At 39.3% G+C, this 22,305-nt stretch overlaps 1 protein-coding gene across 2 annotated transcripts; it reads right to left on the reverse strand.

Moving 5' to 3' along the window:
• Positions 1-8,037: 8,037 nt before the first annotated feature.
• LOC120439819 (golgin subfamily A member 6-like protein 2) lies at positions 8,038-22,054 on the reverse strand. 2 transcript variants are annotated; one of them, XM_039611048.1, is made up of 3 exons: positions 20,531-22,054; positions 19,854-20,404; positions 8,038-8,596 (listed from the first exon to the last, which is right to left on the reverse strand). In XM_039611048.1, exons 1-3 carry the CDS (start codon positions 20,839-20,841, stop codon positions 8,532-8,534), a joined length of 927 nt encoding a protein of 308 aa, XP_039466982.1. In that variant the 5' UTR covers positions 20,842-22,054; the 3' UTR covers positions 8,038-8,531. The 2 variants fall into 2 exon arrangements, with proteins under 2 accessions (XP_039466982.1, XP_039466981.1); XM_039611047.1 differs by having other exon boundaries at positions 19,854-22,054.
• Between the last annotated feature and the right edge of the window lie 251 nt (positions 22,055-22,305).

A 22,305-nucleotide genomic window follows, 5' to 3' on the forward strand; every position in this document is an offset into this window, starting at 1 on the left:
ATATCTGATGACTCATTTATCCTTCTCCTGGACTTCTATAAAGCCTTTGACTCAACTGAGCATAAATTTATATTTCTTACTCTTCAGGAATTTGGTTTTGGTGATATCTTCTGCAAAGTTATCAAAACTCTGTATTCCAATGCTAATAGTTCTATTAGAACGAAAAATGGCACCACTTCTCGTTTTAGTCTTAATCGAGGGGTACGCCAGGGTTGCCCAATTAGCCCTTATCTTTTACTTTTGCACCCAAATTCTTGCCTCTCATATTTCGAATAACACTGTGAAAGGTATAAATATAGCAGACAGAGAGACTGTCATCAGTCAACTGGCAGATAATACCACAATTTTTCTTAAAATGCCCGCCAAGTGCCAATTGCTTTACATGTAATAGAGGATTTCTCAAAAGGGTCTGGATTGGTGCTAAACTTAAATGTCAATTTTACCGGTCAAAGAGTGTAATGTTCAGAGTATTTGTAATATAACAGTTAAAAATGAAGCAACACATTTAGGTCTGATTATCTGCAAAGATCCAAAAGACAGAATTTCACTAAATTTTCCCCAATTATTAAAAATCCCAAACCAATTTAAATCAATGGTTGCAGAGAGATTTAAGTTTAAGAGGAAGGGTATTGCTTTCAAAAGCAGGTGGTCTGTCTCGACTGACTTATGCAGCAATTTCTCTGCATGTGGACGGCAAAACTTGTAAGGATTTTGACCGAATGCTCTTCAACTTCCTCTGGAAAAACGGGACACATTACATCAGAAAAAGTGTAGTGATGAATGACTATGAACACGGTGGTCTCAATGTTTTGGATTTTACTACTCTAAACAATACGTTTAAGATTAATTGGGCTAAACATTTTCTTAAAAATCCAGTATCCATTTGGAATTTTATTCCTCACCACATTTTCTCTAAGTTTGGTGGTCTAAATTTTATCTTAGGTTGTGATTATAATATAGATAAGCTTCCAGAAAACCTGTCGATGTTTCACAAACAAGTTCTATTAGCTTGGTCCCTTATATATAAACACAACTTTACACCCCATACATATTTAATTTGGAATAATAGGAACATAGAAAAAATAATGATTTATTTTTATGCACTATGTGGGTTGAGAAACGGATTGTTTTGGTTAATCAGCTGTTTAATCCCAATGTGCAGCTTATGTCCTATTCAGAATTCTTAAACACCTATAAATTTCCAGCCACACCCAAAGAATATGCCATATTATTTGATGCAATACCTACGGGTATTATAATGCTTTTTAAAGGTATTCAACCTTGCATATCATCTGTTTCTCTCCCCAACCCTTTGGATTCACACATAGGAAGAATCTGTCTAATAAACCATAGTAAAAGTAATAAGAATATTCGTGCTTTGTTCCAGACAGAATCTCTAACTATTCCACATGTGGTCTCTTTTGGAATTCCTTTGTCAGTGACATTAACTGGAAAAGAGCATGGACAATTCCTAACAAGTATCTGGTAACGAATAAAGTGAAGGAAGTCTCATTTAAAATACTGCATAAATTTTATCCTGCTAATCATTATATGACAAAGTTCAAAAGGGACATAATGTGAACTGTGGATTTTGTGGAAGCCATCCTGAGACTGCAGCACCTCTTCTGGATCTGTTCATACGCTAGAACATTTTGGAAAGACTTCAGCAGATTCATTGCTGGACATGTCTACAGAGACTTTACTGTGAAATGGGAAAAATGTTGTATTTTGTTTCTTTTCGAAGGCAAAAAGATGTTTACTTTATTGTAAACTTTTATCTTACCTAATTTTTTTTTTTTTCACAAATGCAAATACAGTAACCAAAAGCCTAATTTTAAATATTACTATAGTGATGTTTTACGTTACATAAAATTGATTTGTGGATCACTTAACAAAATGCTATGAAAACTATTACCATTTGTAGTAATTACAAATTATTTGAATGTATGTAATTCTTTGTATTACACCCCTGGCATATGTTAATTTTGCTCTGGTTGTATACACGTTCTGTATACTGTTTCTCAATAAAGTTTAATAATAATTTTTAAAAAGGATCAAAGAGCGCTGTGGATCATTCTGCACATGCTCAGATCATACATAATGAAATGAAATTCATTTTAAATACTTTGCTATGTAACAAAGGTGAATTTTGCAACACCTGGTAGTGATTCACCATTATCAACCCTTAAGCTCGTGAATTGGCTCTCTAGCTTTTATGTTTATGATCGATTGCTACTGTTGTGTATCACATATGTATTATTTGGAATCCAGCTTACCTGTAAAAATAGAGAAACAGCAGGTATCAGGAACTTCCCGGTGCGCCAGCTCTGCACTACTCTTCTAGTGAGGTGTCGGCTACTGATGTGTAAGACACCGAGCGCCCTCTGCTGGCGAAACTTATATTACAGCAAAATAGACACTAACAGTAGTTTTTTCCCAAAAGGAAGTGACATGAAGCATAAAAATAAAATGGGGGCTGCAATTTTCATGTATTCATCTATATCATGGTGCCACACATGCCCAAAACTTAATTTACCATATTAAATAAATGTGAATGACTAGAAAAAGTTGTTTCCTAAAGAAAACTGCCCAAAATCAAAATATGTAACTCCAAAATAAAGTTTATTTAAAGCCACTGAGGTTACAGTGATCCTGAAATATATGCACATGTGCTTTGCAGTACCTTAGGCAGGTCAGTTCTTTTTTTTAAGGCCATATATTACTGAATAATCGATGGATCCACATCCATAAGCACATTTCTCCATTTGTTTTAGGTTGAGCTCGAGCGAGTTTTCGGTGTGTTTAACAAAATAAAGCGGTCAGTTGAAGAATTTGCAAGTTTCTCTGTGAATTTCCCATTAGGTGGTAGCGCACTCTGTGCTTGCTTGGAAGTTTAGGGGGGGGGTTTCGCTGTAAAATGAAGTTTTCTTCCCACGCACAACGGACACTAATGTTTTTGTCACTTTTTATGGAATCAAGCTCAAAGTAAGGTCAGTACTTCCACGCTTTAAACGCTGCATGCTCATACTCTCTCCCCCACTCGATATATTATCCATTGTTGATCTGCACACAGCTGTTGTCACGAACGTCGCACTCACTTACATCACTGTCATGAGACATTCTCGCAAAAAAAAATATCACGGTTTTAGTAACGCAGCGTTCCTACGGGAAAGTAACGGTAATCTAATTACCGTTTTTGCAATAGTAATCCCTTACTTTACTCGTTACTTGAAAAAAGTAATCGGATTACTTTCCCCCATCTCTGCTAACCACCCCTGCATTTTTTAGAACATGCTGTCAGTTTTGTTATACTTGGCTTCTAGTCTACTTCCTTAAGCAACATCTGCCTTTAGATGAACTTGTTCTGCTTCTCTGCCTTTGCAATCATATATTTTGTGTTCTGGTGGTGGATCTTCTATAATTGGAGCTGACAAACACACACACACACACCACTCTGTGTGTGAAGCCTGTCTATATTACATTTTCTGATCTATCACACAGGTTAAACTTATTCCTGGTTATATTCTGATCAGTGCTGAGCAGTTAAACATAATTAACTATCAATAAAATCATATATAAATTATGATTCTGTGATTAACAATGAATACACTTAATATCACTTATCATTTTCAAAATCATGTCATTTAGCTTTGAAATGTCTGCATTTGTGAATAAAACATTTTCTTAGTAACAACATTTGTTAACATCCAACCATGCAAAATATGATTTTTTTTCCATTTTCAAGCGGTCTTAAACCTTTTAATCAGGACTGTATCTTAAATGAAGGAAACCGGCAGAAGCAGACAGGATATTAATGGGTTTGGCTGTCAGAGGGGTACATTACACAAATACACAAATTCTCATCTACAGATGCACAAAGGTATCATTTTCTGATCTTTCGGTTTACAAAGTTACAAAACTCAGTTCACAACTACGCAGTCTGATCTACAAAATATCAGTCATGGTCTGTCATTCCCAGGGCACAAAGCTCACCAGGACATAAACAGTGTGGAATCATCAACATCATCAATAAAAGGCAGAAGAGCTTTGAATGTCCTTCAAGAAGTCTGGAGAAGTGTTCCTGCAGGTCCTCACAGAGACGACAGAGAGCTGCTCAGAGAGTTCAGAGTGAACTGAAGGATGAAGGTCAGACCAACCATTCACGTTCAAGCTCGTTACAACTGTAAAGACTTGATTTTTGATTCATATTCTGTATTTTTAATGAATATTTGCACGTTTCAGTGAATCGCTGCAGCCGTTTCCAATTCTCCTGCAAAATGTAAAGAAACGAGGGCTCAAGACTTTTGCACAGTGCTGTCTATATTAAAGTAAAGCTGGATTCTTTCTCATTTAAACACAGTGAAGGTGTTGCTGGTCCATCAGGTAATAGATCAAAGAGCTTACAGTGATCACATGGTTTCAGACTCCATCACCTCCCAGTCAAGGGTTCTGTGATGGCTGCATGCAACCACACAATTAAGATACTTAGGTAATATTCATTTGGTCTTATGTTTACGTTATGCTCTAAAGCTTCTGTGATCATAAGTTAACTAATTTGTTATTTTGAGTTTACCTGTAATGCATGACAGCACTAAGCTATAGCCCAAATGGTGGCATAGACCCTGCTTTGCATTGTTTGTTGTTTTATATAGGTATGTTATATTGATAATATTTCTGCTCTTTCTGAGTTACCTGACCTCCGCTCCAGTCCTTCCTGGTTTGGCTGAAAGAGGAGGCTGTGGGTGGAGCTGGTTTAAATGCAGAAGCCAATAAAGTGGACTGGACCATCAATTGTGATCATGCAGGGGGAATGGGGTTATTCTTGAATGATGGTTAGCTGTTATCTCTTTAGTTTTCACCTTTGGTGTATATAATGGTTTATTCATTTGCTATATAACTGGAGCTGTTTCTCATTTGGGCAGGTCAGTTTGTTGAGTTATGTTTTTGTTAAGTGACTTTTGAGTAAAGTTCTGTTAAGTTAACCTCTTTTATGGGCCCACTTGGTTCTTAAAAAAAGTTTATTTTTGTTATTTTGAATTTTTGTAATCCTCTTGTCCTTTTTGGGGTATAATAAAACCCATTTTTTTGAAGATTACATTTGTGCCTGTGTGTTCCTGGCCGCTTGGATCCTGACAGGTTCATACGCCTTTTTCTGGCTCCAATTCAAGCATTTTTTAAAGCACTTTCAAGGTCCATGTTCAAGCTTTCCCAGCACATCCCTGAAAAAAACAAACAGAAAGCATGTTTCACTTTGCATCATGTCACTAAGACCATGTGAAAATGAAAACGAATCATCTTAGGTTGACTTAAAAAGCCTTTCTTCCCCACAAAACAGGAAAACTGCACCAAACATCACATATTTCAAGCACCCGTATGAACCCTGTTTAAAGATAAATACAGATTCAATGAAACTGCACATTAATCCCATAAACATGAAGCTCTGGCGTGACTGAAGACTGATCAGTGACGAAATCAGTGGATCCTAACAGTGAGTCCGGAACACACTTCCTAGTTGCCCTGCACAGTGCCTCAGGACTCCACTGCTGATGTTGTCAGGGCCAAGATGATGAAAAGCTGTGGGAATTCTCTGAGGAGGTAGTAGGGGCACAGGGAAACAGCCAGAAGCTCAATGTCTGAAGTGCACAGCTTCTCCCTCACGGTGACTTTAGAGCACCAGCTGTTGTTTACATACTGTTACGGTTCTGGGTCCGTTGGACCCAGTATTTTGAGTTTATTATGTTTTGGTTTACTTTTTGCATCATGGATTATTCTTTATGTTTCTCTGGTACTGTGTTTCAGTTATCTTGGTGTTTTGGTGATGGTGCTGATGATTATTGTTATTAGAGTTCCATGTTTCTGTTTATTTGTATTTAGGATTTGTGTTCTCATGTTTTGTGTGAGTTCAGGTTCCATGTGTCATTCTCTGTCTGTCTCTCAGTGTCAGGTCTGCGTCTTGGTGTAGTGTTCTTGTTTCCTGTTTTATTGTGAAAGTCTGCGTCTCATGTGAGTGTGTTCAGTTTTACCTCTTGTCTCGTCTCATTAATTACTCCCAGCTGTGTCCACCACCTGTGTGCAATCTCCCTGTGTTTCTCTGTGTATTTAAGTCACGTCTTTAGTCATTGTAGTTGCTGGTCTGTCTGCGTATCCACCCTGCTTCATCTGTGTGTCTCCCTGCTGTCCGTCGCCTGCTACCTCCGCTCATCCTCCTTCATGTTCAGGTCCTGGTTTGTGTCAGTAGTTTAGTTGTTCTCAGTTTAGATAGTTTCGGTCCCGTTTTGCTGTTTTGTCCATTTCATTTTGTGTTTAATAAGCCACCCTCTCACCTTCATTCCTGCCTGCGATTGGATCCTCCTTTATTATTTTCCACACGGCTCATCCCACTCGCCGTGACACATACAGACACATGCCACCGCCATGTTGCTTCCTGCTGCGTTCACGGTCTCTGTCCAGACGAAGGGGTGGTGAGCCAGCAATGTGTAGCGTGCTGTTGTCGTCGCTGTTGTTTAACCACGATTCCGTAAATGCCCGAACGGAGGCAGTTCTGTACTCATGGAAGTGGCTGATGCAGGCTTGCAGCTTATCACATTAGCAAAGATAATGGACGGCAGCGCTCGTTGTTTGTGTGTCTGCCTCTTGAGTCTGGCTCTCACCCCACTCTTCTTTAATCCCCTCCTGGTCAGGGCCATTCAGAGATGTTTAAAGGGGCAGGTGCTCAAGTTAAAAAGGGGCATATTGAACCAGGCTGAATAACAACAACACACATTCATCAAGAATCTAATATGAGATCGCATCATACTATATCAGTGTTGTGAGGGGGCGATAAGGCAAAGCAAATATAGCCTATGTTTTACCTGATGGGGTAAAATGTTGCTGTTGAGGGGTTTCTGCTGCTCCCGCTGCTGATAGTGCTGGAGGGCAGGGCTATGTTGATCTGGGACTGTAGACAGTAAAACTTCCATAGGAGAGATGGTAGCTGATTAAACAAGTGTTATGAGATAATAAAAAAATGCAAAGACTGGTGAAAGCGCTTGGAACCATAAGGCAACAAAAACTGTGGTAAATAAACTAGGCTCTGCCTGTGAATCACTCTTTGCTTCTCTTCCTCCTCTCATCTCATCTATCACTCTCCACTTGCTGTCCATCTGAGAACAAGGCGCAATTTGCTATTGCAATAAACTATTATTCAATTATCCACACTTAACAACTCTTGCACTTAATCTATAGTAAAATGATGACAGAAAATATAATTAAATATATTTGAAATAAAAATTTAATACAATCAGTTTCTTAGTGTATGTTCTTTAAAACACAGTGTTTGTTTATTAAATATCATAATTATAATAATCCATAATTATGTGGATATGCATATTACATATATACACACAGAAGCAGACAGGATAAGACTAGCGTCATATCTGAGACAGTAACCAGGGCCGGACTGTTTCTGAAACCTCCATCTTTTTCATTGTGCAACAACACGGCAGCAGAGGACAATTTGATTTTGTCTTGGGAATAAATCACTACTGGAAATCACAGGACTCAGATCAACACACGATCTGCTCAACGATCTGTGCCACAGTAAATCTCATGCATTGCTAATTTTAAAACTCTCACATATTTGGACAATCTATAATCTTCTACCACAAAAACATACAATTGTTCATTGAAGTAAATACACAGAGCAGTAGTGGATCTTTTAAAAATGTGTTTTCTTTATTTTGATTTGCTGCTAACTGCAAGTTTTTTATTTGTAGTTTTGTAGTAGGAAGCACTGCAAAACTACAAATAAAAAAAGTGCAGTTAACAAATGTAGTGCTCTCCACTATGTAAAACCCTCACCTGAATTTTTAGGTTTTTCAGTTCAAGCCAATTAAACGAAACCCAAAAATTCAATCCCAACAATCAAATGATCCCCTGTGAGCAAGCACTCTGGCAACGGTGGAGAGGAAAACTCCCTTTAACAGGAAGAAACCTCTGGCAGAACCAGGCTCAGGGAGGGGCGGTCTTCTGCCATGACTGGTTGGGGTGTGAGGGCAAAATAAAATCAAACATAAAGGAGAGCACAGAATTTATGACAGGCTGGTGGGCTGTGGCTGGAGTCCAAAAGATGCTCGAGTCCCACCTGAGGTGGTATGGACGCATGATTCGAAGCGATGAGAACTCTGTACCAAAAATGGCTATGAGGATCGACCCAGAAGGGCGCCGGCCTCGAGGCAGACCGAAGAAACGGTGGATGGACAAAATCAAGGAAGACATTAAGACCGTTAACGCATCGTCTGAGGACACCTTGGACAGAAGCAAATTGAGAAACCTTTGCCGAAGAGCAGACCCTGCACCAGCGGGAACAGCGCCAGGATGAAGGTGGAATGTGGCTGGAAAACATCATTACTGTTTTTAAGGGGTTTCTGGTCCACATCCACAATTACAGTAGGGCTGTAATTGTGGATGTGGACCAGAATCCACAATTGTAGCGATCCCCGCTCTGTGGGATCATGATTATTATCATGATCCCACAGAGCGGGACATTCACTTTAGCGGAAAAGCTTTGAGATGGCCCAGCAAGCTGCAGGAACAACAATGGCCGCTGTGGCAAGACCTGAACCTACTTTAAGTAGGCGCTGATTATTTTCCACATTTTTCATGAGCTCTGCATTCGCTTTCGTGCTATTTTCTAGCTCTTCCCTGAGCTTTGCGTTGTCTTTCCTGCTATTTTCAAGGTCTTCCATGAGCTTTGTGTTGTCTTTCCTTCTATTTTCAAGCTCTTCCAAGAGCTTTGCGTTTTCTTTCCTGCTATTTTCGAGCTCTTCGTTGTCTTTCCTGCTATTCTCGAGCTCTTCCAAGAGCTTTGCGTTTTCTTTCCTGCTATATTCGAGGTCTTCCAAGAGCTTTGCGTTTTCTTTCCTTCTATTTTCAAGCTCTTCGTTGTCTTTCCTGCTATTCTCGAGCTCTTCCAAGAGCTTTATTTTCTTTCCTGCTATATTCGAGCTCTTCGTTGTCTTTCCTGCTATTCTCGAGCTCTTCCAAGAGCTTTGCGTTTTCTTTCCTTCTATTTTCAAGCTCTTCGTTGTCTTTCCTGCTATTCTCGAGCTCTTCCAAGAGCTTTGTGTTTTCTTTCCTTCTATTTTCAAGCTCTTCCATGAGCTCTGTGTTGTCTTTCCTGCTATATTCGAGGTCTTCCAAGAGCTTTGCGTTTTCTTTCCTGCTATTTTCGAGCTCTTCGTTGTCTTTCCTGCTATTCTCGAGCTCTTCCAAGAGCTTTGCGTTTTCTTTCCTACTATTTTTGAGCTCTTCCATGCGTGCTGAGTTGTCTTTCCTACTATTTTTGAGCTCTTGCTTGAGATCTGCGTTTTCTTTCCTAATATTTTCGAGCTCTTCCCTGAGATCTGCGTTTTTTTTCTCAATATTTTGACCTCTTCCATGAGTTCTGCATTTATTCTACGGCTGCGCTCAAGGTGAAGCACTATGTCTCTGTGAAGCTGAGACACTCTCATGTCACTAGCCTCAAGCTGCACTCTTAGTGACTCATCTCCACTATCGCTTCCAGAAGGTAAGTTATCTAATGATTCCTGTGACATTTTTAAAGGTTTAAAGCACGGTGTCACAGGTTAAATACGTATTCGCTTTGTCTAAAACAACTGGCTGTTTCTGAAAATGCTCCAATGTAAACTGTTAAAGGAGCTCCCCTATTTAAGGACTCGAGAGACCGTGAAGTCGACCGTGACGTCAGAATGGTCCTTTGAAGGTCAAAGGATCAAAAGAGCGAGGGGCGTTCCAAGATGGCGGAGTAAGTGCACGCTTACTCCCCAGCTTAGCAAATGTAACGCTATAATACTGTAGGAACACTGTGTCAACTCAGACCTCAGAAGCGTTTTCGGTATTTAAGCCAGAAAAGGACTGATTTTGATCAGTAAAGCGACAAAATGTCACAGCGTGACAATAAAAGACCCTCGGCTAGCTCCAGGACGAAGCTACTACTAAAGGCTAATGCTAGCCAAACAGCCGGGTCGGTAAACCCACTGCTTGATAACTGCCATCACTACACGGCTCTTTCACTACCTCTCCCAATTATCGAGGACGTAATGGACGAGTTTCCACCTCTACCCGTCTCACCCAGCCAGTCTCCGGCGCCAAAGACAGCGTTGCATTCAAAGGTAGATAGCGTGGATATTGTTGAAACTCTGTCAAAGCTAATAAACGAAAGAATGGATGACCTGGATCAGAAAAACTGTGGACTTTGCGTGAAGAGATAAAAGATGTCAAATGCAGAGTGGGCACTTTGGAGCAGAAAATCTCCAAAGAGGAAGAGCGTATGGATAAAAACCAGCAAAGAATCACAGATCTCCAGCGATACTTCAGACGGTGGAACCTCAGGCTGTTTGGTGTCAAAGAAGAGCAACAGGAGGATACATGGAGAGTTGCTGTTGAGATTTGTCAGGTTGTGTTGCCTGAATGTAAAAATTAACTTTATGACACCATTGACACCGTACATCGGGGTCGGCTCCAAACGCCCAAACAACACCAGTCCCAGACCTATTATCATCCAGTTCATCTCCCGCAGAACCAGAGATGGCCTGTGGAAAGCAGCTAAGACATCTCCATTCTTAAAGGACAACCAGGACCTGAAGTTTGCTGAGGACCTTTCCTGACAAGAGAGGGAGCGCCGGAGCAAGTTGTGGCCCATTATTGAGAAGGCTGGCAGAGAAAATAAAAAGACCTGTTACGTCGGATGCCGGGGTTTTGTTAATGGGACGGAAGTTTTCCCATCTTCAGAATGAGAGGTGAATATGGGGGAGCTAAGAAATGGAAAAGTCTCTACAATGTTGCACAGTTGCTTGGACTTGGTTGAATGCTTTTCATTGATCCTTCTGATGTTTTGGATCATTAAGTCTATGCTTCATTTATATTTTGAGGACACTTTAAGTTTCAGCACCTGAGTCGCACCTTAAAAATATTTCTTGTATTTCTGCCGAGTTATTTTCATCCTTGCAATGTTCGGTCCCTTAGTGAGGTTTATTTTTATTTTTTTGCTAAGCACACAATATTGGTTCCTTAAATTTCTAGCTATTTATTTTTGTTTTCATTTTCTATTGTTTCCCTTAATGCCAGCGGGTTGAGACAGATTTGTAAACGTAAAGCCTTATTTTTGTTTGCTAAGAAATATGAAAGTGATTTGTTTTTTCCAAGAAAGCCATTCCGTATCTGCTGATGTGAACTTCTGGAAGTCTCAGTGGGGTAACGATGTTTGGTATTCCCACGGCACAGAGAGGTCAGCTGGGGTCACAACTCTCAAAGGTAGCTTCGGAGGTATTGTTCTACATTCAGATTGTGACTCTTTGGGTCATTATATTTGTCTGGTAGTAGAATACAATCACTCCATTTTCACAATTGTCAATTTATATGGCTATAATACCAAACCTGAAAATGATAAATTAATTGACTCTTTAGATACAAGGATTAGTTTTTCAAATTTAATAATTGGAGGAGATTTTAATGTTTCACTAAATGACACTATAGATCGATGGCCCCCAGCACAACATTTTAGAGAAAATTTGAGATTGGAAACATTTATGGATAAATTTAATGTAACAGATATTTGGAGAGACAAATTTCCTGACGATATATCATTTACCTGGAGTAACCGTTCTGGTTCAAGGGAATCGCGTATTGATTTCTGGTTAATATCAAGTAGTCTGTCAAAGGACAGTGTCACAGTCAATATCCTTACAACTTCACTTACGGACCATAGAGCAATATATATTAACTTGCAACTCTTTCCAACTATTGCAATTAATAGATCCTCATATTGGAAATTAAATAGTTCGCTTTTGAGCCATACAATTGTAAAATCTGAAATCACGCGACTGTTAAAACATTTTATACACAAGGCTAATATTGAGAATTCCTATGGCATAAACTGGGAAATTTTAAAATTTGAGAGGAGTAAAATGTTAAGACAGTATGGGGCAAAAATAGCTAAGTCAAGGGCAGCAGCAGAAGAAGAAAATCTAATTGTTCAAAGTTCCGCAATATATCAACTCCCACCAGACGAGGTCTCGGAGGAGGATAGATTACATCTTAGGTCCTTTCAATCTAAACTGGATGAGCTCTACCGCCAGAAAGCTGAAGGAGCTTTTGTTCGTTCAAGAAAAAGATAGATAGAGGAGGGAGAGCAGAATTCTACTTATTTTTTCCGCTTAGGAAAAAGTAGATCTAAAGCCAATACTATTCATAAATTCAATATAAATGGTACGGTCAGTGATGATGCAAAAATTATCTCTCAATTTTGTTGTAATTTCTACTCAAAGTTGTATGAATCCAATTATAACGCAAAGGTCGCTACCCAATTTATTGAATCTGTAAATAATGTTGAAATGATTAAAAGTGCTGATAGGCTTTTTTGTGACAGTCCAATTACTGAAAAAGAGATATTGACATCTATTGAATTTCTTAAAAACAACAAATCTCCAGGCACAGATGGGCTGGTGGCTGAATTGTATAAATCATTTTCTTCTCAGCTTGCACCCTTTTGTTGCAGCTTTATAATGAAAGTATTGAAAGGGCACTCTTTCCCCCAGCCTTCCTCAAGGACTTGTTACTTTAATTCCCAAACCTAAGAGGGACCTACTTTTTATAGACAACTGGAGACCAATAAGCCTCCTAAATAATGATTATAAAATATTAGCTCTAGTGCTAGCTAGAAGAATTAAATATATTTTGGATGATATTGTAGATGAGACACAGTCTGGATTTAAGACAAACAGGCACATCTCCAATAATATTAGACTCGTCTTGGATATTCTGGACTACTCAGCATTAATATCTGATGACTCATTTATCCTTCTCCTGGACTTCTATAAAGCCTTTGACTCAACTGAGCATAAATTTATATTTCTTACTCTTCAGGAATTTGGTTTTGGTGATATCTTCTGCAAAGTTATCAAAACTCTGTATTCCAATGCTAATAGTTCTATTAGAACGAAAAATGGCACCACTTCTCGTTTTAGTCTTAATCGAGGGGTACGCCAGGGTTGCCCAATTAGCCCTTATCTTTTTTTTACTTTGCACCCAAATTCTTGCCTCTCATATTTCGAATAACACTGTGAAAGGTATAAATATAGCAGACAGAGAGACTGTCATCAGTCAACTGGCAGATAATACCACAATTTTTCTTAAAAATGCCCGCCAAGTGCCAATTGCTTTACATGTAATAGAGGATTTCTCAAAAGGGTCTGGATTGGTGCTAAACTTAAATGTCAATTTTTACCGGTCAAAGAGTGTAATGTTCAGAGTATTTGTAATATAACAGTTAAAAATGAAGCAACACATTTAGGTCTGATTATCTGCAAAGATCCAAAAGACAGAATTTCACTAAATTTTCCCCCAATTATTAAAAAATCCCAAACCAATTTAAATCAATGGTTGCAGAGAGATTTAAGTTTAAGAGGAAGGGTATTGCTTTCAAAAGCAGGTGGTCTGTCTCGACTGACTTATGCAGCAATTTCTCTGCATGTGGACGGCAAAACTTGTAAGGATTTTGACCGAATGCTCTTCAACTTCCTCTGGAAAAACGGGACACATTACATCAGAAAAAGTGTAGTGATGAATGACTATGAACACGGTGGTCTCAATGTTTTGGATTTTACTACTCTAAACAATACGTTTAAGATTAATTGGGCTAAACATTTTCTTAAAAATCCAGTATCCATTTGGAATTTTATTCCTCACCACATTTTCTCTAAGTTTGGTGGTCTAAATTTTATCTTAGGTTGTGATTATAATATAGATAAGCTTCCAGAAAACCTGTCGATGTTTCACAAACAAGTTCTATTAGCTTGGTCCCTTATATATAAACACAACTTTACACCCCATACATATTTAATTTGGAATAATAGGAACATAGAAAAAAATAATGATTTATTTTTATGCACTATGTGGGTTGAGAAACGGATTGTTTTGGTTAATCAGCTGTTTAATCCCAATGTGCAGCTTATGTCCTATTCAGAATTCTTAAACACCTATAAATTTCCAGCCACACCCAAAGAATATGCCATATTATTTGATGCAATACCTACGGGTATTATAATGCTTTTTAAAGGTATTCAACCTTGCATATCATCTGTTTCTCTCCCCAACCCTTTGGATTCACACATAGGAAGAATCTGTCTAATAAACCATAGTAAAAGTAATAAGAATATTCGTGCTTTGTTCCAGACAGAATCTCTAACTATTCCACATGTGGTCTCTTTTTGGAATTCCTTTGTCAGTGACATTAACTGGAAAAGAGCATGGACAATTCCTAACAAGTATCTGGTAACGAATAAAGTGAAGGAAGTCTCATTTAAAATACTGCATAAATTTTATCCTGCTAATCATTATATGACAAAGTTCAAAAGGGACATAATGTGAACTGTGGATTTTGTGGAAGCCATCCTGAGACTGCAGCACCTCTTCTGGATCTGTTCATACGCTAGAACATTTTGGAAAGACTTCAGCAGATTCATTGCTGGACATGTCTACAGAGACTTTACTGTGAAATGGGAAAAATGTTGTATTTTGTTTCTTTCGAAGGCAAAAAAGATGTTTACTTTATTGTAAACTTTTATCTTACCTAATTTTTTTTTTCACAAATGCAAATACAGTAACCAAAAGCCTAATTTTAAATATTACTATAGTGATGTTTTACGTTACATAAAATTGATTTGTGGATCACTTAACAAAATGCTATGAAAACTATTACCATTTGTAGTAATTACAAATTATTTGAATGTATGTAATTCTTTGTATTACACCCCCTGGCATATGTTAATTTTGCTCTGGTTGTATACACGTTCTGTATACTGTTTCTCAATAAAGTTTAATAATAATTTTTAAAAAAGGATCAAAGAGCGCTGTGGATCATTCTGCACATGCTCAGATCATACATAATGAAATGAAATTCATTTTTAAATACTTTGCTATGTAACAAAGGTGAATTTTGCAACACCTGGTAGTGATTCACCATTATCAACCCTTAAGCTCGTGAATTGGCTCTCTAGCTTTTATGTTTATGATCGATTGCTACTGTTGTGTATCACATATGTATTATTTGGAATCCAGCTTATCTGTAAAAATAGAGAAACAGCAGGTATCAGGAACTTCCCGGTGCGCCAGCTCTGCACTACTCTTCTAGTGAGGTGTCGGCTACTGATGTGTAAGACACCAAGCGCCCTCTGCTGGCGAAACTTATATTACAGCAAAATAGACACTAACAGTAGTTTTTCCCAAAGGAAGTGACATGAAGCATAAAAATAAAATGGGGGCTGCAATTTTCATGTATTCATCTATATCATGGTGCCACACATGCCCAAAACTTAATTTACCATATTAAATAAATGTGAATGACTAGAAAAGTTGTTTCCTAAAGAAAACTGCCCAAAATCAAAATATGTAACTCCAAAATAAAGTTTATTTAAAGCCACTGAGGTTACAGTGATCCTGAAATATATGCACATGTGCTTTGCAGTACCTTAGGCAGGTCAGTTCTTTTTTTAAGGCCATATATTACTGAATAATCGATGGATCCACATCCATAAGCACATTTCTCCATTTGTTTTAGGTTGAGCTCGAGCGAGTTTTCGGTGTGTTTAACAAAATAAAGCGGTCAGTTGAAGAATTTGCAAGTTTCTCTGTGAATTTCCCATTAGGTGGTAGCGCACTCTGTGCTTGCTTGGAAGTTTAGGGGGGTGTTTCGCTGTAAAATGAAGTTTTCTTCCACGCACAACGGACACTAATGTTTTTGTCACTTTTATGGAATCAAGCTCAAAGTAAGGTCAGTACTTCCACGCTTTAAACGCTGCATGCTCATACTCTCCCCACTCGATATATTATCCATTGTTGATCTGCACACAGCTGTTGTCACGAACGTCGCACTCACTTACATCACTGTCATGAGACATTCTCGCAAAAAAAATCACGGTTTTAGTAACGCAGCGTTCCTACGGGAAAGTAACGGTAATCTAATTACCGTTTTTGCAATAGTAATCCCTTACTTTACTCGTTACTTGAAAAAGTAATCGGATTACTTTCCCCCATCTCTGCTAACCACCCCTGCATTTTTTAGAACATGCTGTCAGTTTTGTTATACTTGGCTTCTAGTCTACTTCCTTAAGCAACATCTGCCTTTAGATGAACTTGTTCTGCTTCTCTGCCTTTGCAATCATATATTTTGTGTTCTGGTGGTGGATCTTCTATAATTGGAGCTGACAAACACACACACACACACACACACACCACTCTGTGTGTGAAGCCTGTCTATATTACATTTTCTGATCTATCACACAGGTTAAACTTATTCCTAGTTATATTCTGATCAGTGCTGAGCAGTTAAACATAATTAACTATCAATAAAATCATATATAAATTATGATTCTGTGATTAACAATGAATACACTTAATATCACTTATCATTTTCAAAATCATGTCATTTAGCTTTGAAATGTCTGCATTTGTGAATAAAACATTTTCTTAGTAACAACATTTGTTAACATCCAACCATGCAAAATATGATTTTTTTTTCCATTTTTCAAGCGGTCTTAAACCTTTTAATCAGGACTGTATCTTAAATGAAGGAAACCGGCAGAAGCAGACAGGATATTAATGGGTTTGGCTGTCAGAGGGGTACATTACACAAATACACAAATTCTCATCTACAGATGCACAAAGATATCATTTTCTGATCTTTCGGTTTACAAAGTTACAAAACTCAGTTCACAACTACGCAGTCTGATCTACAAAATATCAGTCATGGTCTGTCATTCCCAGGGCACAAAGCTCACCAGGACATAAACAGTGTGGAATCATCAACATCATCAATAAAAGGCAGAAGAGCTTTGAATGTCCTTCAAGAAGTCTGGAGAAGTGTTCCTGCAGGTCCTCACAGAGACGACAGAGAGCTGCTCAGAGAGTTCAGAGTGAACTGAAGGATGAAGGTCAGACCAACCATTCACGTTCAAGCTCGTTACAACTGTAAAGACTTGATTTTTGATTCATATTCTGTATTTTTAATGAATATTTGCACGTTTCAGTGAATCGCTGCAGCCGTTTCCAATTCTCCTGCAAAATGTAAAGAAACGAGGGCTCAAGACTTTTGCACAGTGCTGTCTATATTAAAGTAAAGCTGGATTCTTTCTCATTTAAACACAGTGAAGGTGTTGCTGGTCCATCAGGTAATAGATCAAAGAGCTTACAGTGATCACATGGTTTCAGACTCCATCACCTCCCAGTCAAGGGTTCATACGCCTTTTTCTGGCTCCAATTCAAGCATTTTTTAAAGCACTTTCAAGGTCCATGTTCAAGCTTTCCCAGCACATCCCCGAAAAAAACAAACAGAAAGCATGTTTCACTTTGCATCATGTCACTAAGACCATGTGAAAATGAAAACGAATCATCTTAGGTTGACTTAAAAAGCCTTTCTTCCCCACAAAACAGGAAAACTGCACCAAACATCACATATTTCAAGCACCGTATGAACCCTGTTTAAAGATAAATACAGATTCAATGAAACTGCACATTAATCCCATAAACATGAAGCTCTGGCGTGACTGAAGATTGATCAGTGACGAAATCAGTGGATCCTAACAGTGAGTCCGGAACACACTTCCTAGTTGCCCTGCACAGTGCCTCAGGACTCCACTGCTGATGTTGTCAGGGCCAAGATGATGAAAAGCTGTGGGAATTCTCTGAGGAGGTAGTAGGGGCACAGGAAACAGCCAGAAGCTCAATGTCTGAAGTGCACAGCTTCTCCCTCACGGTGACTTTAGAGCACCAGCTGTTGTTTACATACAGACACACGTCGCCGCCATGTTGCTTCCCGCTGCGTTCACGGTCTCTGTCCAGACGAAGGGGTGGTGAGCCAGCAATGTGTAGCGTGCTGTTGTCGTCGCTGTTGTTTAACCACGATTCCGTAAATGCCCGAACGGAGGCAGTTCTGTAACTGGGTGGGTGCTCAAGTTAAAAAGGGGCACATTGAACCAGGCTGAATAACAACAACACACATTCATCAAGAATCTATTATGAGATCGCATCATACTATATCAGTGTTGTGAGGGGGCGATAAGGCAAAGCAAATATAGCCTATGTTTTACCTGATGGGGTAAAATGTTGCTATTGAGGGGTTTCTGCTGCTCCCGCTGCTGATAGTGCTGGAGGGCAGGGCTGTGTTGATCTGGGACTGTAGACAGTAAAACTTCCATAGGAGAGATGGTAGCTGATTAAACAAGTGTTATGAGATAATAACAAAATGCCTGGTGAAAGCGCTTGGAACCATAAGGCAACAAAAACTGGTAAATAAACTAGGCTCTACCTGTGAATCACTCTTTGCTTCTCTTCCTCCTCCCATCTCCTCATCTCATCTATCACTCTCCACTTGCTGTCCATCTGAGAACAAGGCGCAATTTGCTATTGCAATAAACTATTATTCAATTATCCACACTTAACAACTCTTGCACTTAATCTATAGTAAAATGATGACAGAAAATATAATGAAATATATTTGAAATAAAAATTTAATACAATCAGTTTCTTAGTGTATGTTCTTTAAAACACAGTGTTTGTTTATTAAATATCATAATTATAATAATCCATAATTATGTGGATATGCATATTACATATATACACACAGAAGCAGACAGGATAAGACTAGCGTCATATCTGAGACAGTAACCAGGGCCGGACTGTTTCTGAAACCTCCATCTTTTTCATTGTGCAACAACACGGCAGCAGAGGACAATTTGATTTTGTCTTGGGAATAAATCACTACTGGAAATCACAGGACTCAGATCAACACACGATCTGCTCAACGATCTGTGCCACAGTAAATCTCATGCATTGCTAATTTTAAAACTCTCACATATTTGGACAATCTATAATCTTCTACCACAAAAACATACAATTGTTCATTGAAGTAAATACACAGAGCAGTAGTGGATCTTTTAAAAATGTGTTTTCTTTATTTTGATTTGCTGCTAACTGCAAGTTTTTTATTTGTAGTTTTTGTAGTAGGAAGCACTGCAAAACTACAAATAAAAAAGTGCAGTTAACAAATGTAGTGCTCTCCACTATGTAAAACCCTCACCTGAATTTTTAGGGTTTTCAGTTCAAGCCAATTAAACGAAACCCAAAATTCAATCCCAACAATCAAATGATCCCCTGTGAGCAAGCACTCTGGCAACGGTGGAGAGGAAAAACTCCCTTTTAACAGGAAGAAACCTCTGGCAGAACCAGGCTCAGGGAGGGGCGGTCTTCTGCCATGACTGGTTGGGGTGTGAGGGGCAAAATAAAATCAAACATAAAGGAGAGCACAGAATTTATGACAGGCTGGTGGGCTGTGGCTGGAGTCCAAAAGATGCTCGAGTCCCACCTGAGGTGGTATGGACGCATGATTCAAGCGATGAGAACTCTGTACAAAAATGGCTATGAGGATCGACCCAGAAGGGCGCCGGCCTCGAGGCAGACCGAAGAAACGGTGGATGGACAAAATCAAGGAAGACATTAAGACAGTCAACGCATCGTCTGAGGACGCCTTGGACAGAAGCAAATGGAGAAACCTTTGCCCTGCACCAGCGGGAACAACGCCAGGATGAAGGTGGACTGTGGCTGGAAAACATCATTACTGTTTTTAAGGGGTTTCTGGTCCACATCCACAATTACAGTAGGGCTGTAATTGTGGATGTGGACCAGAATCATTGTATAGCGATCTCGCTCTGTGGGATCATGATAATAATCATGACCCCACAGAGCAGGACATTCACTTTAGCGGAAAAGGGTTGAGATGGCCCAGCAAGCTGCAGGAACAACAATGGCCGCTGTGGCAAGACCTAAACCTACTTTAAGTAGGCGTTTGGCACCATGACACCACGAACCATGGGTCTCAGCCTCCTCAGGTTCAGGAGCATTTCTATTTATTATACACTGTGCTTCTTCCACTAGGCGCTGATGATTTTCCACAGTTTTCCTGAGTTCTGCGTTTTCTTTTGTAATATTTTCGTACTCTCTTCTGAGTTTTGCATTTTCTTCCCTGCGTTCTGCGTTTTTTTTTGTAATATTTTCGTACCCTCTTCTGAGTTCTGCGTTTTCTTCCTTGAGTTCTGCGGTTTTTTTTGTAATATTTTCGTACCCTCTTCTGAGTTCTGCATTTTCTTCCCTGAGTACTGGGTCTTCTTTTGTAATATTTTCGTACCCTCTTCTGAGTTCTGCATTTTCTTCCTTGAGTTCTGTGTCTTCTTTTGTAATATTGTTGTACCCTCTTCTGAGTTCTGCATTTTCTTCCCTGAGTTCTGTGTCTTCTTTTGTAATATTTTCGTACCCTCTTCTGAGTTCTGCATTTTCTTCCCTGAGTTCTGTGTCTTCTTTTGTAATATTTTCGTACCCTCTTCTGAGTTCTGCATTTTCTTCCCTGAGTACTGTGTCTTCTTTTGTAATATTTTCGTGCCCTCTTCTGAGTTCTACATTTTCTTCCCTGAGTTCTGTGTCTTCTTTTGTAATATTTTCGTACTCTCTTCTGAGTTCTGCGTTTTTTGTTTTGATATCTTCATATCTTGTTGTGAGTTCTGTGTTTTGTTCCCAATGTTTTTCTGTCTCTTCCCTGTTAGCTCTCCTACTGTCTTTATACTCTTTGCTGATTCGATCTTTGTCCCTTCTAACGTCAGACAGCTGAGTAACAATTATACTGCTGATCTCAGAATTTAGCCTTGAGTGTTCGTGATCCTGAGACAGTCTCATATTAAAAGCCTGAAGCCGCAGCCTGAGTGATTCCAATCCACTATCGCTTCCAGAAGGTAAGTTATCTAATGATTCCTGTGACATTTTTTAAAGGTTTAAAGCACGGTGTCACAGGTTAAATACGTATTCGCTTTGTCTAAAACAACTGGCTGTTTCTGAAAATGCTCCAATGTAAACTGTTAAAGGAGCTCCCCTATTTAAGGACTCGAGAGACCGTGAAGTCGACCGTGACGTCAGAATGGTCCTTTGAAGGTCAAAGGATCAAAGAGCGAGGGGGCGTTCCAAGATGGCGGAGTAAGTGCACGCTTACTCCCCAGCTTAGCAAATGTAACGCTATAATACCGTAGGAACACTGTGTCAACTCAGACCTCAGAAGCGTTTTCGGTATTTAAGCCAGAAAAGGACTGATTTTGATCAATAAAGCGACAAAATGTCACAGCGTGACAATAAAAGACCCTCGGCTAGCTCCAGGACGAAGCTACTACTAAAGGCTAATGCTAGCCAAACAGCCGGGTCGGTAAACCCACTGCTTGATAACTGCCATCACTACACGGCTCTTTCACTACCTCTCCCAATTATCGAGGACGTAATGGACGAGTTTCCACCTCTACCCGTCTCACCCAGCCAGTCTCCGGCGCCAAAGACAGCGTTGCATTCAAAGGTAGATAGCGTGGATATTGTTGAAACTCTGTCAAAGCTAATAAACGAAAGAATGGATGACCTGGATCAGAAAAACTGTGGACTTTGCACGTGAAGAGATAAAAGATGTCAAATGCAGAGTGGGCACTTTGGAGCAGAAAATCTCCAAAGAGGAAGAGCGTATGGATAAAAACCAGCAAAGAATCACAGATCTCCAGCGATACTTCAGACGGTGGAACCTCAGGCTGTTTGGTGTCAAAGAAGAGCAACAGGAGGATACATGGAGAGTTGCTGTTGAGATTTGTCAGGTTGTGTTGCCTGAATGTAAAAATTAACTTTATGACACCATTGACACCGTACATCGGGGTCGGCTCCAAACGCCCAAACAACACCAGTCCCAGACCTATTATCATCCAGTTCATCTCCCGCAGAACCAGAGATGGCCTGTGGAAAGCAGCTAAGACATCTCCATTCTTAAAGGACAACCAGGACCTGAAGTTTGCTGAGGACCTTTCCTGACAAGAGAGGGAGCGCCGGAGCAAGTTGTGGCCCATTATTGAGAAGGCTGGCAGAGAAAATAAAAAGACCTGTTACGTCGGATGCCGGGGTTTTGTTAATGGGACGGAAGTTTTCCCATCTTCAGAATGAGAGGTGAATATGGGGAGCTAAGAAATGGAAAAGTCTCTACAATGTTGCACAGTTGCTTGGACTTGGTTGAATGCTTTTTCATTGATCCTTCTGATGTTTTGGATCATTAAGTCTATGCTTCATTTATATTTTGAGGACACTTTAAGTTTCAGCACCTGAGTCGTACCTTAAAAATATTTCTTGTATTTCTGCCGAGTTATTTTCATCCTTGCAATGTTCGGTCCCTTAGTGAGGTTTATTTTTTATTTTTTTGCTAAGCAC

This window comes from Oreochromis aureus, linkage group 4 (assembly GCF_013358895.1).
Source record: "Oreochromis aureus strain Israel breed Guangdong linkage group 4, ZZ_aureus, whole genome shotgun sequence".
NCBI lineage: Eukaryota > Metazoa > Chordata > Actinopteri > Cichliformes > Cichlidae > Oreochromis > Oreochromis aureus.